At 44.8% G+C, this 21,935-nt stretch overlaps 1 protein-coding gene across 1 annotated transcript in view; it reads left to right on the top strand.

Moving 5' to 3' along the window:
• Positions 1 to 235: 235 nt before the first annotated feature.
• The window catches only part of CALB1 (calbindin 1), a 115,256-nt gene continuing 93,556 nt past the window's right edge, over positions 236 to 21,935 (top strand). The window contains exons 1-3 of the mRNA XM_040354607.1: positions 236 to 394; positions 617 to 693; positions 16,682 to 16,756. Of these exons, the coding sequence (XP_040210541.1) occupies positions 316 to 394; positions 617 to 693; positions 16,682 to 16,756 (231 nt within the window). The 5' untranslated portion in view covers positions 236 to 315. The remainder of the gene's footprint in view (positions 395 to 616; positions 694 to 16,681; positions 16,757 to 21,935) is intronic.

Raw genomic sequence — 21,935 nt, 5'->3', positions numbered from 1 at the left:
TCGGATCTTCCCATTCACAAACCTGTTCTTCTACTTTTTTGCCAAGTTTATTGTTTTGCTTTAATTGCCGGGTGAAGTGTATAGGAGGAAAGGGGGGGTGCAGGGAAGTCAAGGTGAGCTGCACATCAAAAAGTGACAGCAAAGTAAAAGAAGGGGGTGTGGCCGAGCTGACAGAAGGTGCAGTGGGCGGGGTCACGCTAAAAGCCACTGCCATATATAGAGTGCAGGTCTCTCAGCTCGCAACCTGAAGTCTATCAGCCGCTCCAGTTCAGCACCGAGGAGAGCGCAGCAGCGGCGGCGGCGGCACTTCCCACCATGGCAGAAACTCATCTACAAGGAGTGGAGATCTCAGCATCTCAGTTTCTGGAAATCTGGCGTCATTATGATACTGATGGTGAATATGATTATTAGACCCTCTCCTCCAATAACCATTTCACTGCCAGAGGGATGCACTGCCCCGGCATGGAAAAGGTTAAAGCTATTTATTTCACACTTTCTTGTTGCTTTTTTCTTTTTTATCAACTTTTCTTTTCTAACGTTCTGGCTTGATCTACCGGATCGTGTCTGTGTGATGGCACCGGAGGGGATCTGATGTTGTGTTGGTTTGTGTTTGCAGGAAATGGCTTCATTGAAGGGAAAGAACTGCAGAACTTTATTCAGGAGCTTCTACAAGCCAGGAAGAAAGCTGGACTGGTATGTGGCATTCTGGATTACTAGTCACTTCTCTTTTTATTTTATTTTTTATTTATTTTATATATCATTTTACAAGCTGGAGTCTAGTTAAGTATTGCAGCATCCCAAAATCAAAGCTGCAAGGCTAGCACATTCAGTTATATTTTTTTGTCATCCTGCAGGTTGCATTGCACTCCAAATCGATGGGAGTTTTAACTGCAGCTTCTAATTAAAGTATCAAATATCAGATAAATTTGTCCCCTAGAGCCCAGGGTAGCAGCCAGCCATGGGGCTGATCAGATATATCCAACAGTATATTGTCTCTCTGGCTTGGAAGACTGAGGACAGGATGCTGGAAAGCCTCATGGTACATGTAAAATACAAGAGAGAGAGAGAGAGAGAGAGAGAGATTGATTTAATTTGTGTGTCTTTTTAAGTATCCCATGAGAAAGTTTATGTGGGTGGACAGCACCATCTCCAATCAGCTTCTGTCTATGCTCACAACCTGGTTAATCCCCAGAGATTACCAAAAATAAACTAAAAGGCTGCAGCAAAAATGTGCCCCCTAGAGCCCAGGGTAGCAACCGGCCATGGGGCTGATCCAGATACTGTTGGATGCAGATCCAACAGTATATTGTCTCTCTGGCTTGGAAGGATGGGGACAGGATGCTGGAAAGCCTCATACTATACTTAAAAGGATATATATATATATATATATATATATATATATATATATATATATATATATATATATATATATATATATATATATATATATATATATATATATATATATATCATATTTTGTGTGTATCTTTAAGTAACATACAAGTAACATTTGTGTGCTTTTTTAAGTATACCATGAGAAAGTTTATGTGGGTGGACGGCACCAACTCCAATCAGCTTCTGCCTATGCTCACAATTTGGTTAATCCCCAGAGATTACCAAACCTATATGAAAAGGTTGCAGCACAAACAGCAAACATTCACAGTTGAAAAAAGTTGTGTATATATATATATATATATATATATATATATATATATATATATATATATATATATACGGCACTACCTGCATGGAGTTTGCATGTTTTCCCTATACTTGTGTGGGTTTCCCCCTGGGTACTCCAGTTTCCTTCCACACTCCAAAGACATGCTGGTGGGTTCATTGGTTCCTGTCTAAATTCTCCCTAGTATGCATATGTAGGAATGTGAGTTAGGGACCTTTGATTGTAAGCTGCATGAGGGCAGGGACTGATGTGAATGTACTCTATATACATATGTGTAAAGTGCTGCCTAAATTGCTGGCATTATATAAGTACCTGAAATAAATAAATAATAATAATTAAAAAAAAAAATAGATAGATAGATAGATAGATAGATAGATAGATAGATAGATAGATCTAGATAGATAGATAGATAGATAGATCTAGATAGATTTATATAGATATACAAATATCAAATACGTTTAAAAGAAAAAAATATAAACATATAAACATTATTAACTATCTCTGATATTTCCAATTGTGTGTTAGACACATAAAACTAAAAAATGAGTCAGGACAGAAATTTGGGGCATTTTGATTTAGCTCTGCTCATGACCTCAATATTGCCATCTTATGAGATCTTCTCTTGCTTTAGCTCTCCTATAAGTAGTTAACTGGATTGAATCAGCAGCTGAGCAGAGTTACAATGTGTAAATGTTTGCAAAGTGGAAAGGCATACATTATTTTGTATGTGGTTACAGTTTATTAAGCTGATTTGGTAATGATAATATTTATTATTATACAGGATTTATATAGCGCCAACATGAGGCACAATTACATTACAATTTAAAGTGATATTAAAGTCTTGTTATTTTTGTTTAAAAATAACAAACATGTTATACTTCCCTGATCTGCATAGTGGTTTTGCATAGAGCAGCCCTGATCCTCCTCTTCTCTGATCCTTCACTGGTGCTCCTGGCCCCTCCCTCCTGCCGAGTGCCCCCATAGCAAGCAGCTTTTTATGGGGGCACCCGAGCTGTTGCTCTGTGTGTCCATTCAGGCACAGAGCCGCGGCTCAGCTCTGCCCCTTCTCTTTCCTCATTGGCTCACTGACTTTGACAGCAGCAGGTAATAATGACCAATCAGGAGGGAGAGTCCTGGACAGCTGAGGCTCTCGTGCAACATCGCTGCGGTGAGTATTATGGGGGCTGAGGGGGGTTGCTGCACACAGAAGGTTTTTCATCTTAATGCATAGAATGCTTTAAGATGAAGAAAACCTTCTGGCTTTAGAACCACTTTAATACAGGAGGAATCAGAGGGCCCTGCTCGTTAGAACTTACAATATAAGGGGGAGGGTCAAGTGATACAAAAGGTAATGACTGTGGGCGATGAACTGATGGAGAAAATAAGAGTACAGTTGTTAGGTGGAGGCAGGTCTAGGCTTCTCTGCAGGGACTAGTCTATATATACAGAGTAATAGATAGTCGGACTGATTGGGGTAGGAAGTTCCAGAGGATAGGAGAGGCTCGGGAGATGTCCTGGAGGATTTATGGAATTTGTAAGATGCTGATGAAAAATCTGGACACGTATGTTTGTTTTGATTGCAGATTATTTTGTGTGTGTACAGATTTCAGAAATAAACTTAAACTGTGTTGGTAGCCAATATGATACTGCATTTTATTCCACCTTTTTAATATGCTTTATAGCAACAAATTTATAGACGACAAGTGTAATATATTGCAACTCACCAGTCCTTAGATGTGGTGGCTGGGTTAGTTTTCCTTTTTCATGCTATGTACATGTTCAGCAAAAATAATTTTTGATCCTGCCAGAAATATAGTGTACTTGTAATCTCCTCTACACTGAACTGGGATCTCAAACAATGATATTAGCTTTCCAACTTATCTTCTGTGAACTACAAAACATCTCTTCTTTACGTAATAAAGTGGAGTAGAGGGGGAGGTGTTTGCAGTCCAAATCAGGGGAGCAGGCTAAAGCCTTGTTTTCACTTGTGGTGGGGAGGAGGACAGAACATGTGGCTGAGATGCATTTTTACCACCCCAACAACTGCTACTCCTTAGGATGCAAAGGCGGTGGATAGAGGTATACACATGCTGTGGCCTTTATGCAAACTGCATAAATGATTCCCCCACCACGTGTGACTGGCAGTACTCAACCCATTCAACTTAAAGCAGAACTAAACCCTCCTATCATTTTCAGCCAAGGAAGCTGCCATCTTGTTTTCTGTTTGTGATCAGTTATGACACCAGTCATTTGATAGTTTGACAGTTTGGTTGAGAGCACAACCAATGTGGCAGTTACATTCCAGGACATGCCGGGAATGCAGCTGTTTTTTTAAACTGTTAAATCAATGGGTTTAATTCTGCTTTCATGGGGCGACCCTGCAGCCTCATGCAATGCACATGATTGCAGCGAGATGGTGTGTGTTTTTCGGGGTAAAACAGGCAGTGAGGCAACAACATAACCCCTCTTCACTGCCAAGCAATCACCACGTGGGTCGCTCTTCAGAGGGTGATGCCAGTGTAAAAGGGTCCCAAGGGTGACAATGCTGCTTTTTAGACACAGTATAGTAAGTAAGCGTTGTCACCAGTGGTGGCTGGTGCTCAAAATGTTTGAGGGGGAAGCAAACATACTGAAAAAAAACCCCATCAATTGCAGTCACTGTGCCCATCAAACGCAGCCACTGTGCCCATCAAACGCAGCCACTGTGTCCATCAAATGCAGCCACCGTGCCCATCAAGTACAGCCACTCTGCCCATTAAACGTAGCCACTGTGCCTATTAATCGCAGCCACTGTGCCCATAAAACGCAGCCACTGTGCCCATAAAACACAGCCACTGTGCCTATCAAGCGCAGCCACTGTGCCCCTCAAACGCAGCCAATGTGCCCATAAAGCGCAGCCACTGTGCCCATTAAGCGCAGCCACTGAGCCCATCAAGTGCAGCCACTGTGCCAGCAAACACAGCCACTGTGCCCGTCAAGCGCAGCCACCGTGCCCATTAAGTACAGCCACTCTGCCTATTAAACACAGCCACTGTGCCTATTAATCGCAGCCACTGTGCCCATCAAACGCAGCCACTGTGCCCATCAAGCGCAGCCACTGTGCCTATCAAGCGCAGCCACTGTGCCCATCAAGCGCAGCCACTGTGCCCATCAAGCGTAGCCACTGTGCCCATTAAGTGCAGCCACTGAGCCCATCAAGCGCAGCCACTGTGCCATCAAACGCAGCCACTGTGCCATCAAACGCAGTCACTGTGCCTATCAAGCGCAGCCACTGTGCCCCTCAAACGCAGCCAATGTGCCCATTAAGCGCAGCCACTGTGCCCATTAAGAGCAGCCACTGAGCCCATCAAGCGCAGCCACTGTGCCAGCAAACACAGCCACTGTGCCCGTCAAGCGCAGCCACCGTGCCCATCAAGTACAGCCACTTTGCCCATTAAACGCAGACACTGTGCCTATCAAGCGCAGCCACTGTGCCTATCAAGCGCAGCCACTGTGCCTATCAAGCGCAGCCACTGTGCCTATCAAGCGCAGCCACTGTGCCCATCAAACGCAGCCAATGTGCCCATCAAGCGCAGCCACTGTGCCCATTAAGTGCAGCCACTGAGCCCATTTAGCGCAGCCACTGTGCCATCAAACGCAGCCACTGTGCCCATCAAGAGCAGCCACTGTGTCCATCAAGCGCAGCCACTGTGCCCATCAAACGCAGCCACTGTACCCATAAATTGCTGCCACTGTGCCATCAAATGCAGCTACTGTACCCATTAATTGCTGCCAGGGTGCCCATCAATTGCTGCCACTATGCATTTATATGTATTAGAGCCCACATCCGGACACCTGAATAGTGGGAAATGTATGAATCTATCTATGGTGATAGACAGGTGCAAGAGAGAGGGGGCGGCTCTCCTGCGCCCTTTATGGACGCACCACCACTGGTTGTCACCCTAGAAAAAGGAAGTGTGTTACTGGCAGGATCATCAGGTGAAAATAAAGGAAGCAAAGTCTGAAAAGTAAAACAAATGCAGCCACCACTTCTAAGGATGTGTAAACTGAAATAAATTACTTTTTTAGGTTGAGATACACTACAAGAGCGGAATGCAATATCCTATAAGAGCCAATTAGAAATCAGCATTCACTAGACTTAGCACTCTAAGCTGATGAAAGCTGAGTTGTTATTGGTTGTTATGAGATATTCTGCTTTGTGTCAGTTCTATTGCTCTTTTCTCCAGGTTGTTAAATTAAGCCATTTTTTGTACCATCTGTGTAATGCATTAAATAATCCCAGACCAGTGACTATGACCTTTCCTTACTGCAAAGCTTATGTCAGGAATCAGTAGTGATTACCATCTGACACGTCTAATCCTCTAATGTAACCTCTTGTGTGATCTTCCTCTGCTCTGCGCCATTCATAACTCCAGCTGTCCCTCGGAGCTCAAATAACTAATATTGTGTAAAATATCAGCATATTTTTATATTTGTCCCAGCTTTGAAAAACAATTTTTTTTTTTATTTGAAATTTATAATCAGGTTTTCCATTTTAATGTCACCTTCCTGTCGTTCATGTTTTTTAAATTGAGTTTGGTGACAATTTATTTTTTTCATAATAAAATGCATGTAACTTTCTGAAACATTCGCAAAGTCATCCTGTTTGTAAATGTAAATGTTTAATGAACCTGCTGAACCATTAAAATGTTCATTTCAGTCCAAGAAATGTTATTCACTGGAGCATATAGATTGCATTAATTCCAAACCTTGATGAGAAGCAAGTGACCTTTATATTTCAAAATACTGTATACCCTACAAGTCTACAGTGCTGGGGCAGAGTATCTCATTTCATGGAAAGCACGTAATGCAAGAAATATGGGGACTGCCAAAGATAACCATCTTCCCAAAATGCTAACTGCTTGACAGCATCTGGGTTAAATACTTGGAGGCAGCTACCTGGAACAGGTACATGGCAAGTAAAGTGAAGCTGAAAATCTCGATCTACATATTGATTGGAGGTCAATGACTCAGAAAGTGCTGAAGAAACTGTGACAGCATGACAGCCAGGCAACTAGCATTTTTAGAAGGATGGCTTAGTAATGGCGGCTCCATATCTTCTCAGTAAATGTTTCATTTAAAGACAGTAAGGTAAAATGTGGAATCCGAGCAATTTTTTTAAATAGCAACATACAAATCTGGGTAATCAGCAGTATCAAATGACAAGAAATTGAGAGCCTTTCCTGTCCTAAAGGGACTATAAATTGTTATCTCGTGTATTTATGAAGACTGGTGTTTTAGAGATGCATGGAAGTCGATGAATGTCCCTGACCTGCACTAATCCTCTGCCATCATACCGTTCTCTACTGGTCCCTCTCTGCCTGCTGTGATCCAATAATCTCTATCTCGGGCTCTGTGCCCTCTGCTCATTACTACAACCCTTTCTCTCTGTTATCTCTCACCTCCCTCTCTGACATCTATATTCAGCTTCCAAATACCCAGCAGTTCACTTATTTACATCAGCAACCCAATTCTCTTTCTTACACTCATTCATTCATTCATTCTTTCTTTCTTTCTTTCTTTCTCTCTTTCTTTCTCTCCCTACCTTTATTTCCTTCTCTTATTTTCCATTTCTTTCTTCTCTCTCTCCCTTCCTTTCTTGTTTTATCTTCCTTCATTTCTTTCTTTCTTTCTTTCTTTCCTTTCTCTTTTTCCCTTTCTTTCTTCTTTTCTTTCTTTCTTTCTTTCTTTCTTTCTTTCTTTCTTTCTTTCTTTCTTTCTTTCTTTCTTTCTCTTTCCCTTCCTTCCTTCCTTTTTTTCTCTTTCTTCCTCCCTTCCTTTCTTTCTTTCTCTATTCCTTTCTTTGCTTTTTTTTTCTTCCTTACTTCTTTTTTTTCCTCCTTTCTCTCTCTCTCTCTCTCTCTCTCTCTCTCTCTCTCTCTCTCTCTCTCTCTCTTTCCTTCTTTTTCTCTTTCTTTCTTCCTTTTTTTCTTTCTCCCTCCCTCCCTTTCTTTCTTTCTTTCTTTCTTTCTTTCTTTCTTTCTTTCTTTCTTTCTCTACCTTTCTTTCTTTCCTTCTCTTATTTGTCCTTCCTTTCTCTTCTCCCTTTCTTTCTTACTTATTTTCTTCCTTTATTTCTCTCTGTCTTCCTCCCTTTCTTTCTTTCTCTCCTCCTTCCTTTCTTCCTTTCTTCCTTCCTTCCTTTCCTTCTTTCTCTACCTTTCTTTCGTTCTCTTATTTTCCCTTCTTTTCTCTCTCCCTTACGTTATTTCTTCCTTCCTTCCTTTCTTTATTTTTTCTCTCTTTCTTCCTCCCTTTCTTTTTCTCTCCCTTTCTTTCCCTTTTCCTCTTTTTTCCTTTCTTTCTTTCCCTCCACCCTTCCTTCCTTTCTTCATCCCTCTCTTCTTTCCCTTCTCTTTTCTTCCTTTTTCTTGCTCTCTCTCTTCTTTTCTTTTTTTCTTTCTTCATTTCTCTCTCCCTTCCTTTCTTTCTTTCTTTCTTTCTTTCTTTCTTTCTTTCTTTCTTTCTTTCTTTCTTTCTTTCTCTCTCCTTTCCTTCCATTATTTCTTTCATTTTTTTTCTTTCTTTCCAACCTTTCATTCTTCCCTTCTTATTTCCTCTCTCTCCCCTTTTTATCTTTCTCTCTCCCACCTTTCTTTCCTCCTGAGGCCTCGTACACACGACCGAGTTTCTCGGCAAACTGTCGAGGATCCCGTTGAGCCAAAAAGAGAGCATGTCTTCTTTTTCCTCTACGGGAATAGAGAAACTTGCCTTGTCGAGTTCCTGGACAGCCTAACAAGGAACTCGACGAGGAAAACGATGTGTTTCGCCCGTCGAGTTCCTCGGTCGTGTGTACGAGGCTTCATTTCCTTTTTCCCTTCCTCCCTTCTTTTTTCCATCTCTCTCCCCTCTTTCCTATTTTCTTCCTATCTCGCCCATTCCTTTTTTCCCCCTTCTCCATCCCACCTTCTTTCCTTGCTTCATTTCCTGGATTTCTTTCTTTCTTACTTTTTCTTCTCATTAACTTTTCTCTCCTCTCATGTATTTGTTCATCTTTCCCTCTCTTCCATTTCCCATCTCTCAGCCATTCTTTATTTTATGTTTCAATGAGATAATGGAGTTCTGTTAGAACAGGACACAATGCACAGTCTAGTAGCACTGGAAAAGTCGAGCTCTGTGTCTACACCCCAGGTCTCTATGTGAGCCGCTGTCTTCCCTGATCACATGCATGTCTTAGAAGACTGAGCAGGCTAATAATTGCTATTACACAAGCTGCAGGCTGAAATCTTCTTAGTCTCTCATTTAGATAACTGAATATAGTGTTTAACCTCAGAACACACAGCCTAGTATGGGTGGCTTCAGTCCAGGGGAAAAGCTGATACTGATATCTCTGCAAACAATGATAATAAAACCAGTGGAAGGAAAGGCACGTGAGAAGGTGAAATAATATTTCATGATTCATCAAACAATTATATCTAATATAACTGGATAATTAGGACCCCAATAAAGATGCTTTTGGGAATCAGCAGCACAGACTGGCGGAATTACAATAATTATAATAAAATAGGTGAGCAGTTTTATTTTAGTCTGTAATCTCTCATTGTGTGAAATTATAAAGTCTTTTTACAATGTGCTACTGTACATATGATACATGGAATAAAACATTTCAGGGTTTCCAGGTGTCCCTATTCTGGAAGCACAATCCCTATTTCATTCTTCTGTCCCTCTTCTCTATAACCGTCCTTCATTTAGGTCTGTATAATACATTTACCAAATACTTACAAATATGTTTATATACAGTACCCCCTTCCTGCCCAGGCCAATTTTCAGCTTTTAGCGCTGTCGCATTTTGAATCAACAATTGCGCGGTCATGCAACACTGTACCCAAACAAAATTTGTATATTTTTTTTTAGACAGATAGGGGCAGATTCACGCAGAGCCGCGTAAAATTGTGCGGGTGTAACGTATCTGATTTCCGTTACACCTCCGCAACTTACACGGGCAAGTGCTGTATTCTCAAAGCACTTGCTCCGTAAGTTGCGGCGGCGTAGCATAAATCGTCCGGCGTAAGCCCGCCTAATTCAAATTTGGATCAGGGGGGGGCGTGTTTTATGCAAAACTACTGTGACCCGACGTGATTGACGTTTTTTCGTCCGTGGAATTTCCCAGTGTGCATTGCTCCAAAGTACGCCGCAAGGACGTCATTGGTTTCGACGTGAACGTAAATGACGTCCAGCCCCATTCACGGACGACTTACGCAAACGACGTAACTTTTTTAAATTTAGACGCGGGAACGACGGCCATACTTAACATTGGCTGCGCCTCATATAGCAGGGGCAACTTTACGCCGGGAAAAGCCTAACGTAAATGTTGTAACTTTACTGCGTCGGCCGCGCGTACGTTTGGCAATTCGCGTATCTAGCCAATTTGCATACTCGACGCGGAATTCGACGGAAGCGCCACCTAGCGGTAAAAAAAAATGCAGTTAAGATCCGATGGCGTAAGAGACTTACGCCTGTCGGATCTAATGGATATCTATGCGTAACTGATTCTAAGAATCAGGCGCATAGATACGACGGCGCAACTCAGAGATATAACGGCGTATCTGGAGATACGTCGTCGTATCTCGGTTGTGAATCTGGGCCATAGAGCTTTCTTTTGGTGCCATTTAATCACCACTGGGTTTTTAATTTTTTTGCAAAAAAAAAATAGAAAAGAAAAACAAAAATTTAAATTTTTGAAAAAAAAAATTTATTTTCTTTGTTTCTGTTATAACATTTTGCAGATAAGTAATTTTTCTCCTTCACTGATGTTCACTCATGAGGTTGCACTGATAGGCGCTGATGGGCACTGATGAGGTGGCACTGATGAGGAGGCACTAATATGCAGCACTGGTGTGCACTGATAGATGGCACTGATAGGTGGCATTGATGGGCACTGATAGGCGACACTTATGGGCTCTGACAGGTGGCAGGCAGCACTGATGGGCACTGATGGGGAGGCACTGATGGGCACTGAAAGGCAGCACTGACTTGCATCACTAATGGGCACTGATTTGTATCACTTATGGGCACTGATTGGCTTTACCGCTGGGAATTGATTGGAATCACTGCTGGGCACTGATTGGCATCACTGCTGGGCACTGTTGGGGCTGCACTGATCATCAGGGCATTGATGATCAGTGCCCTGATTATCTGTGCAAATCTCCCCTGTGAGGGAATGCCACTGATTGGCTCTCCTCTTGTTACACGCTGTCAGTTTGAGGAGAGTTGAGCCAATAACTGGCATTTCAATGTTTACATGTGATTGGACACATGGGTAAAGAGCCTCCTCATCGTCTCTTTACCAAGATCAGTGCTGTGCCGTGTCCCAAGGATGAGAGTGCCACCTTGTGCCTGTCATTTTACTATATGGCAGAGGAGAGGTGGCTAAAGCTAAGCTCTAGCATAAGCCAAGATTGTCTAAATACAAGAGTCATGTGTATTCTTACTTGAATCTTTGTGTGCTTTGTAAATTCTTCCAAATCTGTGCAGTAATTCAGTGTGAGACTTTTCATATGAAGGAGGGGCTTCCTGTATTAAAGACCGCTCATTGCTGCTCTCTCTCCTTGTGTAGGGTGACTGGTCTTGTCTCCGCCCTACTGTAATTTTTTGCAGGCAGTTCATAGAGGGTGAGCCTGCTGGGTCCCTCCCACAACTCTGCACTGGTTATGTACAGCACTGTGAGGATGTCACTGATATTTGACATGTGGGATTGTAAAGGCATTTGGTGCACACTAAGTGTATTTTTACAATTTGTGGGTATAGAGGACTATGGGGCCATATCCATAAAAGAGATACTCCGGCGTAAGCCGGCGTATCTCTGGTTCTAACTTTGGAACTGATCCTCAGAAGCAGTTTTCCTAAGTTAGGCAGAAGATCCGACATCTGTAAGGGACTTACACTGCCGGATCTTAGGATGCAGTACCGCATCCGCCACTGGGGGCATTTCGAGTCGAAATGCCTCTTCTAGTATGCAAATTAGCACTTAGGGCGATCCTCAAAGCTTTTGTGCCTAGTTTTTTCGGCGTAAGTGTTAGTTTGCCTGGTGTAAAACTAGGGCTGCTTTTACAAAGTGTAAAGTTAGTCACACCTTGTAAAGGCCCATTCAAGCGACGGCATTTGGTATGCATTCCCGAGGGAGAACTCCACGGCAATTTGTAAAATCCAAACCGGCATGGGTTCCCCCCCAGGAGCATACCAGGCCCGTAGGTCTGTTATGGGTTGTAAGGAGACCCCCCCTCCGCCGAAAAATCGACGTAGGGGGTCCCCCTACAATCCATACCAGACCCGTATCCAAAGCACGCTACCCGGCCGGTCAGGAAGGGAGTGGGGACGAGCGAGCGCCCCCCCCCCCTCCTGAGCCGTGCCAGGCCGCATGCCCTCAACATGGGGGGGTTGGGTGCTCTGGGGCAGGGGGGCGCACTGCGGGCCCCCCCACCCCAGAGCACCCTGTCCCCATGTTGATGAGGACAGGACCTCTTCCCGACAACCCTTGCCGTTGGTTGTCGGGGTATGCGGGCGGGGGCTTATCGGAATCTGGGAGTCCCCTTTAATAAGGGGGTCCCCAGATACCGGCCCCCCACCCTAAGTGAATGGATATGGGGTACATCGTACCCCTATCCATTCACCTGTAGGCAAAAAGTAAAAGTTATTAAACACACAACACAAGGGTTTTTAAAATAATTTATTATTCTGCTCCGGATGCCCCCCCTGTCTTCGTTATTAGCTCAATTACCAGGGGGGGCTTCTTCTTCCACTCTCCGGGGGTCTTCTCCGCTCTCCGGGGGTCTTCTTCCACTCTCCGGGGGGGGTTTCTTCTTCCGCTCTCCGGGGGGGGCTTCTTCGGACTCAGGGGGGCTTCTTCCATCTTCTCCCCTCTTCCGCTGTTGACTCGGCGAACCCCGGTTCTTCTGTAGATGTCCGGTGCCTTCTTCTTCAGCGCTGGCTGCCTGCTATGTTTGTGTGTTAGCTCAATTAGTAACAGGCAGCCGGCGCGGTCTTCTGTGACGTCAGGGTCTTCTCTTCTGTTCTTCTCCCCTCTTCCGATGTTGCCTCGTCGCATCTTGTCGCTGTAATGATGGAAGCGCGCCTTGCATCCCATTTATATAGGCATCACCGTCCCATCATGCTCCGGTAGGTACCCACGTGGTGGGTGCACGTGGGTAGGCACCCACCACGTGGGTACCTGCCGGAGCATGATGGGACGGTGATGCCTATATAAATGGGATGCAAGGCGCGCTTCCATCATTACAGCGACAACAGGCGACGAGTCAACATCGGAAGAGGGGAGAAGAACAGAAGACCCTGACGTCACAGAAGACCGCGCCGGCTGCCTGTTACTAATTGAGCTAACACACAAACATAGTAGGCAGCCAGCGCTGAAGAAGAAGGCACCGGACAGCTGCAGAAGAACCGGGGTTCGCCGAGTCAACAGCGGAAGAGGGGAGAAGATGGAAGAACACCCCCGGAGTCCGGAGAAGCCCCCCCGCCGGAGAGCGGAAGAAGAAACCCCCCCCGGAGAGCGGAGAAGACCCCCGGAGAGTGGAAGAAAAAGCCCCCCCTGGTAATTGAGCTAATAACGAAGACAGGGGGGGCATCCGGAGCAGAATAATAAATTATTTTAAAAACCCTTGTGTTGTGTGTTTAATAACTTTTACTTTTTGCCTACAGGTGAATGGATAGGGGTACGATGTACCCCATATCCATTCACTTAGGGTGGGGGGCCGGTATCTGGGGACCCTCTTATTAAAGGGGACTCCCAGATTCCGATAAGCCCCCGCCCGCATACCCCGACAACCAACGGCAAGGGTTGTCGGGAAGAGGTCCTGTCCTCATCAACATGGGGACAGGGTGCTCTGGGGTGGGGGGGCCCGCAGTGCGCCCCCCTGCCCCAGAGCACCCAACCCCCCCATGTTGAGGGCATGCGGCCTGGCACGGCTCAGGAGGGGGGGGGGGGCGCTCGCTCGTCCCCACTCCCATTCCTGACCGGCCGGGTAGCGTGCTTTGGATACGGGTCTGGTATGGATTGTAGGGGGACCCCCTACGTCGATTTTTCGGCGTGGGGGGGTCTCCTTACAACCCATACCAGACCTAAGGGCCTGGTATGCTCCTGGGGGGGAACCCATGCCGTTTTTTTCTTTGAAAATTGGCATGGAGTTCTCCCTCTCAGGAATGCATGCCGAACGACGCTGTCATTTTTTTTTATAATTATTTGTTTTCCCGGCGCGTCTTTTTTTTCACCCGTCGCAACTTTAGTGTACCGTCGCAATCCACAAAGCCGCCCGGCGTCAATTACGTTCGCGCGCTGCACGTCGGGAAAATGACGTCACACGCATGCGCAGTACGGCCGGCGCGGGAGCGCGCCTCATTTAAATTGTAAACGCCCCCTGGAGAGGAGGAACGCCTTACGACGGCGGCACTTAAGTTACACGGCTTGAAATTTTTACGTAAGTGCTTTGTGGATCAGTAAAAACTTTAAGTCAGTGTAACTTAACTGCTGAAAGTTAAGTTACGCCGCCTGGCTGAGGATTTGGCCCTATATTTCTAATTGAAAACTGTTGTGCTTGGAGTTCAGCCGTGTAAAGGAAATTTGTGTTCTGTGTTTTTCACACTGCCCCTACTGTGCACACGGCACTAATAATGTTTTCAGTACATGTTTGCATTCTTTCGAGTCCTGATTAGAATTAGTCTGCCTATGTTACGCCCCTTGTTACCATAAAAGTACAATTGTAATATTAATGTGATACCTACGTAATAATGTGTATAAAAACCTTCAATTGCGTCATAATTATGGTTGAGCGAACACGAACTGTAAAGTTCGAGTTCGGTACGGACTTTGGGTTTTTCCCGAAACCCGGACCCGAACCCGAATAATTGAAAAAAGTTTGGGTCCGGGATCGGAGTTTGGGAAAAAAAATGTGCGGAGATCACCCGACGCAGGATGTTCTCATCGCGGGAGATCACCCGCAGCCATCGCAGGATCAGGACAACGCAGGAAGCCGGGAACGAGTGGATTTCTCATCGCTGGATGTTTTTTTTTTTTAATAAAGGACTTTAATCTTTGGTGTCAGTGTGTTTTTTTACAAGACTTTACACTTCCTTCGTGAAATGGTAGAGGTACAGTGTACCCCATTACCATTTCACACAGGGGGGGTCAGGATCTGGGGGTCCCCTATGTTAAAGGGATCTTCCAGATTCTGATAAACCTCCCGCCCGCATACCCCCACAACCACCGGGCAAGGGTTGTGGGGATGAGACCCTTGTCCCCATCAACATGGGGACATCCTCCCCATGTTGAGGGCATGATGTGGCCTGGTGCGGTTCAGGAGAGGGGGGGGGGTGCACTCTGTCCCCCCCTCTTTTCTGCGGCCGGCCAGGTCAACGTGCTCGGATAACGGGTCTGGTTATGGATATTTAGGGGGAACCGCACGTCATTTTTGTTTTAAATTGACGGCGGGGTTCCCCTGAATAAACATACCAGACCTGAAGATTCTGGTTATGGATATTTAGGGGGAACCGCACGTCATTTTTGTTTTAAATTGAGGGCGGGGTTCCCCTGGATATCCATACCAGACCTAAAGGGTCTGGTTATTGAATTTGCGGGGACCTCCGCACATTTTTTTTTCTAAAAGTCTGTGTCCCATTGACTACAATGGGGTTCGGAGTTCGGGTTCGGGTTCAGGTTCCCGAACCCAAACTTTTTTTTTAAAGTTCGGGTTCGAACCCGAACCCGAACATCCAGGTGTCCGCTCAACTCTAGTCAAAATAAAGCAGAACGGTTATTTGGAAAGATACAGAGTATATCTTTTGTGTCTGTTCCCTACTGCAGTAGTTATTATTAATTTGGAACCACTAATCAATATGAGGATAGGAGTTTCCTATCTATAAAATGTCCAGCTCAAGCTTTAAAGAAGAATTCCTGGTATGGGTATTTTTACATTGGTGTAGATTGGACCAATGTAACTATGTAGTGAATATATCATACCTGTGGGATCCCTCTGGAATTGGGAAATAAATGTAGCACACAGCTCTCCGCTAGCTTCTGGGTCCCAAGCTGAACGTCTGCCTTGCTGCATTTCGAACACAGGAATTCACCCCTCAGCATAAGCAACATTCAAAGTATGTTTTTTTTTCCATGAATTAAAACAAATGCTCTGATTGGATGAGGTGGAGAGCATGATGTAATTGCCTCATCTCTACACCTTTTCCAGTTTGAAAAAATGCTTCCTATTCATGGAGAAAATCTATATATATATAAAACTCGTGTGTGTGTATGTATGTTCCAGCATCACGTCCAAGCGGCTAAAGATATTAACATGAAACTTGGCACACATGTTACTTATATGTCAGCAACAAACATAGGATAGGTGGTTTAACCCTTACCCACCCCCATTTGCCATGGTCGGGGGTTTTCTTTAAAGTCCCATTCAACTCTATGGGAAATACATGTTACTTCATAACTTCCAAACGGCTGTACATATTTCCATAACACTTGGTCACATGTTACTTATATGTCCACTTAAACTATAGGATAGTTAATTTATCCCTTAACTACCCCCATTTGTGAGGGTCGGGGTTTTTGTTTAAAGTCCCATGCAAATCAATGGGAAATGTATGTTCCCACATAACTTCTGTACGCCTGGAGATATTTCAATAATACCTGGTACACATATTACTTATATGCCAAATAAAAATATATGACAGTTAAATTAACCCTTACCTACACCCTTATATAAAAGATGGGTATATTTATATTACTATGATTTTCCTCCCCAAAAGGTTAAGATAGGAAGACCGGGCAACGCCGGGTATTCAGCTAGTTGACTATATAAATACCTGAAATAAATAGGTAATAAATAAACACATTGACTATCTTCACTAATTGCCTGCTAAATGTTTAGCCATATTTAACACAGCCTATTTATATCTAGGGTGAATACAGAAAAAAAGTAATTTAACAATTATTTCATATTTTTTCAGGAATTGTCAGAGGACATGAAGGCCTTTGTGGAGCAGTATGGACAGAACAGTGATGCAAAAATTGGAATAGTGGAGGTACGTCTTCTTTATCTGAATAACATTGTATGAGGATGAACGCACTGGGCCAGCAGATGAACAGGCCATGGAAATATTTCAGTTGCTGCAGGATGAAACATGGTCTCTTTCTCCTATTGGGCTCCTATCACAAAGGGGTGTCTTACCGCATCCAAGCATGCGGTAAGATACCGCACAGTGTTTTAAAAAAATGTTTTGGCATTCACTTACAAATGGTACTAAAATACTGCATACTGAGTTTTTTTATGAAGTCCGTAGCCGGCATCCTTAAAACAGGCTATAAATAGCTGGTTGTTCAGGAGTAGGCAGCCGCCGGTGTCCTTAGTAACCAGTTACTGTCATCGTTGTTAGGGAGTGGTCGGCTGCCGCTTCCTTAACAATTGATGAGTCAGCACTTACGGCCAAATGAAAAAAAATGCCTGCAATGAAAAATTGAGAAATTTGGTATGGAGTTTGAGGGAAACCCCCATGCCACAATTTAGAAAACAAAATGGTGTGCCCCCCCCCCCCCAAATTCATACCAGACCCTTATCCAAGGATGCAGCTCGGCAGGTTAGGAAAGAGGGGGGAACACTCCTGAACCATACCAAGCCCCCCCCAAAGCACCTTAACCCATGTTGATGGAGACAAGGACCTCTTCCACACAACCCTGGCCATGTTGTTTACAGGTGCTCCTTAACAGCCAGCACACATTCTATACTGGATGTCTCCCTCACTACTTAATTACTGCATGCATTTAATTATTTATTTCCTTCTGTGAATTGAGCCTGTTCATGCAGTATTTACCAAGCATTTTTAGCGTTTTGTGGTATATACCACAGAACTGTATAATTAATTGACAGTTTCAGGATCGCATGCGGTATTTAAGGAAAATGTGTCTGGGAACCTACATACCGCAAGCCGTTTTTGTGAATAGAGCCCAGTGTATGTATATATCCATTCAGCCATATCTAACTCTTTGGGCAGCATGTCTGCTACTGTACGCAGGAAAGCCTTTTCAATAAAATTGTGAGTTTTTTTTACAAGGTAGGTCACTGGGTCTTTCCTCAACCCTCCCCAGCTGCTTTGGTCTGGTATGGCATGCAGAATAGGGATGAGCTTCGTATTCGAGTCAAACTCACGTTCGACTCGAACATCGTATGTTCGATCGTTCGTCGAATTACGAACATTTTGGGCCGTTCGCGCCAAATTGAAGTGGCGTGTCACGGCCCATAATTCACTGCGGCATCACAGTGCATTGCTGGCTGATGATTGGCCAAGCATGCACTATGACCAGCATGCTTGGCCAATCACAGCGCGCAAAAAACGGAGAGCCATAAGTGGCCAAAGCCAAGATGGCTTTGGCCAATTATGGCTCAGGGGATTTAGTACACGCCCCACACTATATAATGCTGCCTGGAAGTCGGCCTTGTGTTGGTGGTTTACAGAGAGAGACAGAGAGAGAGAGTGTAATTTTTTGGAGTTAGATAAAGCAGGCAGGCTAGTCAGTTAATGTTACAGTGTGTAGAGGATATATTTGCATCCTAGGTGTTGTATATATATTTATACACTGTATTGAGTTTAGCCAGATCCGCTCTTCCTAATTTAGGCAGGCAGGTGATTGTGCTAGCTGCAGTATTTTCATGTGGTGTACTGTCTGTGTCCTCTGTACAGTGTGCACCCAAAGCTACGTCAATAGATTTGCTGGTGTTTCTCATATTAATTCCTAAAGGCAGTAGAGCTGCACGATTCTGGGAAAAAATGAGAATCACGATTCTTTTGCTTAGAATGAAGATCACGATTCTCTCACGGCTTCTTTCGGAAAGTCGTGACGTCAAGTATGCGTCGGTCGGAGGAACGTCAATCAACTAGAAACGCCCAGCCCCACAAGAATCATACCCGGAATCATATATATATATGGAATAAAAATAAACAATTGATTAACCTTTTCCTGGAAAAGGATACTTTGCCTATAGATATATATATATATATATATATATATATATATATATATATATATATATATATATATATATATATGCATGCTGAAGCTTTTATCGTACCACTGACTGTTACTGACTATTAATTGAGACATCTGTGATAACAATATTATCAAGTGTTGAACGTTATTTGTTTTGCCTCTTGTATGGCTTCCTGCTATGGTAAAGTAAGGTCGCAGTTGCCCAGCAATTATCCTTTTACGGTTACTTTGGTGCAGGTGTGGTGTGCCTTGGCAAGTAACTATATTGTTTTAGTAGATTGTTTTGAACTAAGGACCTGGTAATGCATATTTACCTTGTTGAGTTAAAAATTATTTCCTTGATTCAGCCTAAGTGTACTTACTGTATAAATTTATCTATAAACATTAGAGTAGGTAAAACCTTTGTTAGTTTTCCATTTTTTTATGTGTCCCACCAGGGAGATTTCCCTAAGGCCCCTTTCACACGGGGCGTTTTTCGAGTGTTATTCCAGCGTTATTCGAGCAAAGCCTCATCTGCAATCCCAATGTGAAAGCCTGAGTGTTTTCAGAGCCCTTTCACACTGCCAGCGCCCGAAAAACGCTGGTAAAGCACCGCTAAGACCCTAACGTTTTAAGGTGTTTTTGCAGTGCCTCAGTGTGAAAGGGTAAGGCGTTTTTACAGCGCTTTCAATTCATTTCAATGGAGGGGGCATTTGTGGAGCGTTTTTTTCAGCGCCCAAAATCGGTTTCAAAGATGCTGCTTGTAGGACTCAGTGTGAAAGGGTCCATTGAGATGCATGTAGAGCATTTTATGAGTGTTTTTTTGTTTTAAAATATGATCCGTACTTACCGTTTACGAGATGCATCTTCTCCGTCGCTTCCGGGTATGGGCTGCGGGACTGGGCGTTCCTTCTTGATTGACAGTCTTCCGAGAGGCTTCCGACGGTCGCATCCATCGCGTCACGATTTTCCGAAAGAAGTCGAACGTCGGTGCGCAGGCGCAGTATAGAGCCGCACCGACGTTCGGCTTCTTTCGGCTACTAGTGACGCGATGGATGCGACCGTCGGAAGCCTCTCGGAAGATTGTCAATCAAGAAGGAATGCCCGCTCCCGAAGACCCATACCCGGAAGCGACGGAGAGGATGCATCTTGAAAACGGGTAAGTACTGCTCATATTTTAAAACAAATAGCCGATTCCCCTAGACAAAACGAGCATCCAGCTATGGGGAAAAGAGGAAAAAAAACAGAAATGGGTGAACTCCTGCTTTAATAAGATGATGTCTAATTTTACATATAGCCCTACCCCAATAGGAGTCGCCAAAGTTAGCTAGTTCTTCCCCAATAGTAGAGTAGAGGCTAAACACAAGTCCACTCACTTCAGCTCCAATAAACAGTCTAGGGGGTTTGTCTTTTTGTAATTGTAGCACTACCCCCGCAAGAGCCGCAGGAGCCGCTGGTTGTTTTTTGGGATCGGCATGCTAGGTTACCTATTACCGTTGTCTAGGGGTGAAGTGGATGAGTAGACCCGTGAGCGAATGTCCAGACAATAAATAAAGGTTTTCTGAATGCTTTATTCTCGGCCCAACATGACCAACATCAACATGAGGTAGAGAGGAAAGGTTGATGAAGCAATAGAGAACTTTGCGGTATCAGGCCTAGATATGAAGTGAGCAATCCTGCTCTCAGTAGTAATAAACACAGTTCATCGCCACTCTAGCCAGAGTGGGTGAAGTGCCCCCGGACAAACTCCTGCCACGAGTTTGGCAGCCGAAGTGTCACTTTGCTGGGAGGAACAGGTCTCTGCCACAGACCCGGCTCTAGGGACCTCTGCCACAGGCCTAGTACTTGAATGAGCTGAATGGATTCAGCGAATCCTCCCAGTAGATTAAGTTAGGGTCACCGGATGACAGTTGAAGTGTACCTGTCAGTGTCCCGGTCACCAGATCCCCGATGGTTCGTTCAAGCCCTATTGGACAACCTGCCTCCGGGTTCTCCTCAAGCCGACCCCCCACCGAACGGCATACAGCCTGGGATCTCCTTAGTAGATGGGGAGCCCAGTAAGTCACTGGGGCCCCTTAGTAGCATCAGTTGCTCCAGGCCAGGAGGGCCCAAAGTCTGAAACTCCGCGTAGCGCGTGACCCCAGGCCAGGTGGGTCATAGTGGAGGGGCCCACGATGTGCGCACACCCTGAAGGTGGGTGTCGCACCTGGAACCAGGAACCCGCGAAGAACCAACAAAAATGGCGTCTGCCACAGATATACTCTCCCCCAGCATGCTCCGCGAGGGAAAACCCCTCTAATTGGCTGCTGGGGAAAAGCGGCTCTGCCAGAACCCCTCTAGTGCCAACTGTCGCCCAAGGGTGGGATCGGCACCCCTGGAGCGCAGACTGACCTACAGGACAGTTCAGGAATGACAGCAGCCCAAATTTAGCAAATTCTGAATGGGAGCAAAATAACTCTCCCATTCCCCACTAACTTTAGCGTAGTGCCCATACTGAAAGTAAGGGGGCGCTACATAATGTATTGCTTTCAGACTTGTAACAGGAGAGGGATTGGGGCATGGGATACTCCAAAACGCTCAGTAACATTAAGCAGATACTTGTGGATATAGCACAGTCTAAACCTTCACAGCTGGGGAGCATTAGGTAGTTCTAGATCAGTCTGAGGCCTCAAAGTTAAGGGCCATGGGTCAAGTCTCTATACATCTGGTAACGCTGCATGACTGCACAGCTATAAGTAGCCAGCACAGTATTTGGGTTGCTGCACAGTCAAAGGGGTTAAACAGGGTCTCTTACTCACAGGTTCCCAGGACAGCTGCCTCCTCCCAGCTTCCCCTGGACATGGTCCAGCAAGTGACAATCTTGTTCCAGACCTGATCCCCCTGGTAGATAAATCCTGCATTCAGGTTCAGATTAGTCTCAGGTTCCAGCCCTATCACAGCCGAGACCTAGCATAACAGCAACTCAGTCCAAAAGGTCTTGGAACCTCCCCTAGCGGCAAAAAGAACAGTCTCCCCAGGGCTTCAAGTTATTTACCACCTCCCAGACCACCTTCTGGGCACACCTCTCCAGGGATAGGCCAGAGCATAGTAAATATACAGGCCAGCTATTTAAATTTCCTGCTCTAAGCTTCTCCCAGAGACAGGGGAATTAATCAAACTTCCAGGCTGTAAAACCATGAACAGTCTAGAGCAAATGATTACTGCTCTACTGATTACAGAGGGAGCCAAGAACTAGATTTA

The sequence above is a fragment of the Rana temporaria genome, chromosome 5 (genome assembly GCF_905171775.1).
Source record: "Rana temporaria chromosome 5, aRanTem1.1, whole genome shotgun sequence".
NCBI lineage: Eukaryota > Metazoa > Chordata > Amphibia > Anura > Ranidae > Rana > Rana temporaria.
Note: the sequence above shows the minus strand (reverse complement) of the source record. Positions and strands in the feature narration are given on the sequence as shown.